Here is a 6,608-nt window from a genome sequence, read left to right as displayed (position 1 = left end):
CTGCAGAACGGAGTTGTAGCCTGAAACAGCTTGAAAGGTGCATCCACTCACATGGCCTGCAAAAGGAACAGAGGACCTGGTCGTACAAGGGTGCATGCACCTCTGGGACTTCAGGACCAGCATTTTCTGTGGTATTACATTATATTGGTGGGAAGGCATTACATTGTATTGGTGGGATTTTGAGGTGATGAGGTGCTGGCTGTCTCTGAAGTCGGGAGGAGTTAGGTAGGTGTTGCTGAGCTCCCACGTGCTTTTGGCAGTTATTCTTCAAAAGCCTGGAGAGGGATGGAGACCTCTGAAAGTGTCTTGACTCTTGAGTGTTATTTAATAGAAGGATTTAAAGCCTGCAACTCCTCTTCGCAGTGAACAAGCCCACAGCCTTAGCTTCTCATGCTGTCTGACAAGCCCATTCCTCCTGACGGAGCTGCAGTAACTTGCTGTTTTTTCCTTTTCCCGTAGCTCCCAGAATGGAGAGGAAGGTGGAGCCTGGCCGAACAACCAGTTTGACACGGAGATGCTCCAAGCCATGATCCTGGCTTCAGCAAACGGTTGGTCTCCATCACTTGTGGGAAAACCACGGCACTTGCTCTGGCGCGGACACCTCAGATGCATGCTCTTAGATAAGATGCTGGTGGGACTTATGTATCTGTGTTAACTGGGGTGGCTTCAAAAGTCCTTCTTCAACAGTTGCTGGTGGAAAAGCACTGCTGTCTGTGTTACCCTGCAGAGGAGAGGGGTTGGGAAGAATTCAGGCAGAGGAGATGCCAGGTAGCCATCAGCATGAGGCGTGCTGTAGACAGGGGTACCTCTTCCACCCAAACTACATTATCTGTGTACTGGAACAGAATGTTATCTGGCTCGTGATGCGGTTGTGTTACATGAAAGAGCCGGTCCTGAGATGATGTTTTATAAACTACTTGGTTCCCGAAGGTCACAGTAAATGAAATGTCTGCTGTGTTGCAACTTACCGTAAGGCGAGGAGGTAGGAAGCCTGGCAGATTTGCTTGTGGCTAGAGGCTGGGCCAGGAATACAGTAAACGCCTGACTCAGTATCCCCAACAAGCCTCGTGTCCAGAGACACCGGCGTGTGCTCCCTGCTCACACCGGGTCCCTCTGCCGAGCCGCGGGCTCACCAAGGTTTGCCTCAGCGGCTGCTGCTGGCTCTTTGCGGTCGTAGTCACAGGGGTTTGGTTTGGGGTCGTTTTGGGTTGGTTTGTTCTGGTTTATGCCTGTGCTGTGTGGAAGCGGTGGGCAGGGAGGGGTGTTCCCATGCACCCGCAGTCTCTATGGCTTTATATAAAAGAAGTGCAATTATCACTCTGTGCAGCGCTCTGGATAAAGAGGCTGGTTTTCATACAGCCTTTATTTATAAATACCTCCAAGTCTTTTCCCCTTGATTTAAAAATAGAAGCAACAGCATAGCCATAAAACCCTGTGCAAAATGCTTTGGATGTTTCCTTTGAGCTGTTGGGAGAGAAGGAATCTGGGGGAGGAGGGATGGCTTTGGTGTTGCTTTCTTGGAAAGCCTCTGCAGCTGAACTTTGCCGCTCTGCAGACACCAGGCAGCCTGGAGACCCAGCTGCCGTGGCCGGGGAAGGGGACGAAGGTCTTGGGCAAGGGAGTTGTTTACACTCAAGGGAAAGAAACAACGCGAAAATGTGTCTCTGGTCTGAAAAACGACTATGGAAAAATAGCCGCCGGGGTTGCATGTGGTTATCATCACCCCGTCCCTCCAGATCTGGTTTCCTTGCTCGCAAATAAAGCTGTTTTTCTGACTGCCGCTCCCGCAGTCCCCAGGATCAGAGAGCTGAGCGGGTCCCTTCCAGGTTAAGCACCTACTTCCACGTAGCCCCGGGCCCTATTGCAGCAAATCTCCCCCAGTCCACAAGTCCTAACCTCTCCCACTTCAGTCTGCCCAGGGGGTTAATTTAAATCAGATCCATCTGCTAGATAAAGGCTTCCCCTGCTGCAGCCCCAGGGAGAGGATGGCTCTGTGCAGTCCATCCTTTTCTTGCCCGTGCCAGTCCCTTGCTGCGCTGGATGGATGGACAGACGGATGGATGGATGGATGGAGCTGGGTGGGGACACAGCATAAGCTTTTTCCACCAGCACTGTGTTTTCATGTCTCCTCTGCTCTCTGTCCCCCCTTTTTCTGCTCTCACTCATTAAGCTAATAGTGGTGATCGGAGCAGGCTTTGATAAGGGGCAGCGCTAATTGCCCGTTAAGCTTTGTGCTGCCCATCCTTGGGTAATGTTTCCTGGCTACTTAAATGATCCTTAGCTCTTACTGTCACCCCCTGAGCTCTGTTTGAGCTCCAGGGCGGCAGGTGGGACACAGTGACACCGGTGATGGCACTGCGTGCCCTTCGCTCGCCCGCTCCTCCGAGTGTGAGCTGCTTCCGCACAGAGCGGTCGATCCTGACTTCCACCGCACCACGTCAAGCCCATGCTCGAGTCCCCACCGAGCAGAGACCACCCAGGAGGCAGAAACTCCCCTGATGCTGCTCGGCTCCATGAGCTAGGGATGCCCCCCAGAAGGGGCTGGTGATGCCCTACGTGCATCCTTACCCTGTGCCAGGGGTTATCCCTCGCTTCAGCAAGAGGCAGAGCTGGCGCTGCCGTGCCAAGCCTGCGCGATCCAGTCTCTCCGAGGATTAAATCGCTTGCCCCATGGTTAAATCACCCTCCCAAGCCAGAGTGCCTGGGGAGCTGGTTTCCCCCCAGGGCTGCGACCCTGCTGTAGGGCTTCTGTCTCCCTTCCCGCGCTCCATTCCTCTGGATCTTCCTCCCTTGCTGTTGGGAACAACAAGAAAAGCCAGTGTTTTGAGCCATCTGAAGGGGCAGGGGCAGCTGCTAAGACAGACCAAGGAGCACAGATGCTCCAGGACACCAGACACTAAAGGGCAGACATCCTGTCCTTAAAATACTCCGGCTTCCAGCGGGAATTTATAGGGGTGCCATGAGATGGTGGGAGAGCAGACGGAGAGGCAGCCCTAGGCGGTCCTTCTCCCCAGCTCCGCTGCCTGCAGCAGGGCCAGACACGCTATATTGGGTTCTCCTGAAAGCCCCACCAGCAGCTGCAGCAGCACATGCTCCGGGGCTGCCTCCGGCCGGGCTCTCCTCCCCTCTGCCCACGAGGGTGATGGAGCCGCTAGCTGGTTATTTTTGCCGTAGCCCAAATTCTTGTTTTCCTCCTCAGGACCGTTTGGGATAATGGCTGGCTGCTGGTAAAGGCTGAGCTTAACCTTTCCAGCAAGAAGAGCTGAAATGCCCTGCTTGGCAGGAGCAGCTCGGTGCCCATTTATAAACCTCTGTTGTCCCTGTTCTCTCTTCTTTTCAGCCTTAATGTCAATGTTACCTAGAAACAGCCCTTTGCTCTTGCCCGGGACCAACTAGCACGCTGGGAATTTCACAGGCGGCTTTTTCTCCCCCACGAAAGCTGTGCTGTGACTGCAAACTAGTTCATGGGGACCAGTTGTCCTGGATGGTGCTGGCAGCCCCCAGCAGCTCAGAGCCCCGGTGCAGCTGGATGGCCTGGGGGGAAGCAGGGCAGCGGCACCCAGGGCAGAGGAGAAGGTGCCCAAGCCCACCAAGCCCCCAACCGGGCTGTTCTCCCAGAAAAAACCATCTCCCCCGCTGCCAGAGGCCACAGTCCACCTGCGACCGGTCCCTCGCAGATGGACAGCACATCTCCAGCCATCCCGTCCCGCTTCGTAACACCCCGAGGGGTGTGGGGTTGAGTTGGTTGTTAATTCAACAAGCTGCTGATGAGCCGGGCGCAGATTAGCGATAAATATCACTAACTGTATATGCACATCTCCTCCAGCCCAAGGTCCACAAAGCCCCGCCAGATCTGGGACCCATTTGATGGGGACCGTAGAAAAATTCTCCTGCCGGTGAACGCTGTCACAGTGGAAATGGCGTTTCCCCACGCGGGTTCGCTGTGTTTGTGCACCGTCCTGCGCGTCCCCCGGCCTCGGTTGCACAATATCCCGCCTGTTTTCCCACTCGCCATGTGTTTTCCTCCGCCTGCTCCGGCAGAGCAGCTGTAACTTTTCAAACTGCAGTTGCTTCATGCTTCCGACCTCTCTGAGGGGATGTGTACACAGCAATATTTCAGGGGGTTGGTGGGATGTGGCCCAGCTTTTTGTCTAGCTTTCTGGCTGGCTTAGCCACCTCCATCGGCTCAGGGAAAGCAAAGGCAACACGGAGGCGTGCACAGATCTGGTCTGGAGCGAGGAAAAACATGAGGGGACCAGCCCACGTTCTCTGCTCGTTGTTTTCCTTTATTCCCGCTGTCTCTCTGCCTGCAAAAGAAGGGAGTAGCAGCCCCGGACTCTGCCTTGGGCCCTTCAGGTGCCCTTGCTGGGTTTCTCCAGCCTCCCAGGAGAGCGTGTCCATAGCCACATGCACGAAGCAGTGAAAAGGCTGAGATGGGAGCCACAGTAGCCAGGGCAGAGGCAGGGGTTTAGCAAATCATTTCTGAGCAGGGCTGTGCAAGGATCCCACCCTGAGCCACGCACGGCCGGTTGCACCGCAGCCGGTCATGCAGCAGCTCATGGCAACGGCATCGCTCGTGCCCTGCCGTCCCCCCGTACTCAGTTCTCCCCCTGTCTCCATGTGTCCCCCCTGTCTCCATCTGCTCTCTACCTTCCAGCAGTGCCCCAGCATCCCGGGGGGGCCCTGTGCCCTTCCCCGCCCCGGCGCTTGCTCTCTCCGTGCCGGGGCTTTGCAGCACGGCAGGAATGAATTTGCCTTCCCCTCCCCCTGCTCCCAGATCTGGACCATCGGATGCGCTTCGGCATTGATTTGCTTTGTGCTCGGCTTCCTAGAGCCATTTTGTGGTACTGCAGGGGAGGGATTTTCTTTCTCATCTCATGTGCTCTGCTCCCTGAATAAACCTGGCTGGAGAAATACTGGGGGCAGGGTTTTAAGTGCAGCGGATAAAAAAGAAAATATTGGATTTCCCTTAATGCATTACGAGTGGTTGTGGCTGTACAATATGGTTGTAATGGGCTGCTTTCGGGGGCGGGGGGGTGTTCTTCTGCGGAGGCAGCAGCCGGGGAGGGGGGCAGAGCAGGCAGCGTCAGGGAGGCAGGGAGGGCCAGGACAGTTGCCCCAGCCCCAAATCCCAAACCTTTGGCCACGATGGGAGATGGAAACGTTGCGGCTGTGGAGCGACAGCGCTGGAGGGTAGTGAGGGGTGGGGGTGAAGGCTGGTGGCACCGAGGTCTGGGTTTGGCACCCGGTGGGAGCCTTTCGGGGCTGCTGGGGCTTGGCCGGCACTAACAACCTGCCCTTCTCTTTTGCCCCCCGCTCCGGTGTCCCCCACAGAAGCTGCTGACGGCAACTCGACCCTGGGCGGCGGGACGGGCACCATGGGGCTGAGCACCCGCTACGGCCCCCAGTTCACCCTGCAGCATGTCCCCGATTACCGGCAGAACGTCTACATCCCGGGCAGCACCGCCACCCTCACCAACGCCGCCGGCAAGCGTGACGCCAAGAGCGCCGGCTCCTCGGGAGGCAACAAGAAGAAATCCGGGAAGAAGGAGAAGAAGTAGAGAAGAAGAAGGAGACCTTAGAGCCACAGGGCAGCCAGCTCCAGCACTCCCCCAAACCACAGCCCAGGCCGGAGGACGAATGTGAATTTTTTTTGTGACACAAAAAGTAGGAAACGAATGTATCTCATCATCATCAGAGCTAGGAGCAGGGTCTCGCTGCTATTAGGTCTCATGATGAAAACCAACCTGGAAGCAAAACCGAATGCAAACAAGTGCCCTGTGAATACTTGCTAATGTTTTATACGATCCCTCGGGTATTAGAATATGCAGAAGGTCTTCTGCCATGTCTTTGGATCCAATTTGGTCCCAGATAGTCCGAGAAAGGCACAAGGCTTGTGCTTGACTTTGCCCAGTGTAAATAATTTTAATGCGGATCTTTTAATTTATAGACATTCGATCATTTTTTGGAAAGGAAAAGGAAGTTCCTAGCTTAGAGCCCATGCTCCAGATCTTTGCTCTTAAACTTCCCGTTAGTAAAATTCACCCCAAGTTAATGATAGCGATGGGTTTGTTGCTGAGAAGTTGGTAGGGAGTGCTTCAGTTCCTGCTTACCTGTTACCTGGAAAAAAAATAAGTAAGTGTTTATATTGCATGAGTCAAAGGGAATATGGCAAAGCTGCATCCTAAACATTTATTTTTCTTTTAAAAGTGCAACCACTGATGGCCTGAAACGTGAGAAAAAAAAAAACAAACCCTCCTGATGTCTGAGAGGTAGGGAATTCACGGAGGAGCATGCCGAGGTGTGCGGCAGCTACCCCAGCGGTTCTAGGGGTCTCCGAAGAGCAGACACATCTCATCCCTTCTTTGCAGTAAATATTTATATGTACAGTCAATGTTCTTCTGGAATTAAAGCTAAGAGAGTCTCGCTCCCCTGTGGCCAGGCAGCCATCTGGCCGAGTCCCCGCCAAGGGGACCGGGGGACGATGCTTCACGCTTCTGCGCACCGCATCTGCATGCACGTCCTTCACCTCGCACCTGCACTAGCGCAGTTAGCTCCACGGGCCCAGAGAAGCCCTCGCGCGCCCACGCGGCGTGGTGTGAACGTGC

General features: G+C 54.9%; 1 protein-coding gene across 1 annotated transcript; it reads left to right on the top strand.

Moving 5' to 3' along the window:
* Nucleotides 1-459: 459 nt before the first annotated feature.
* On the top strand, nt 460-6,111 carry LOC104076967 (protocadherin gamma-A4 {ECO:0000312|EMBL:AAK26087.1}-like; the record flags this gene model as incomplete). Its single annotated transcript, XM_009578010.1, has 2 exons — nt 460-548; nt 5,335-6,111. Coding segments are annotated over 2 exons (316 nt in total), but the record flags the coding sequence as incomplete, so codon positions are not given.
* Between the last annotated feature and the right edge of the window lie 497 nt (nt 6,112-6,608).

This window comes from Fulmarus glacialis, unplaced genomic scaffold (assembly GCF_000690835.1).
Source record: "Fulmarus glacialis isolate BGI_N327 unplaced genomic scaffold, ASM69083v1 scaffold32045, whole genome shotgun sequence".
Classification (NCBI taxonomy): Eukaryota; Metazoa; Chordata; class Aves; order Procellariiformes; family Procellariidae; genus Fulmarus; species Fulmarus glacialis.
The sequence above is the reverse complement of the archived record's forward strand: the minus strand, read 5'-3'. Positions and strand labels throughout refer to the sequence as shown.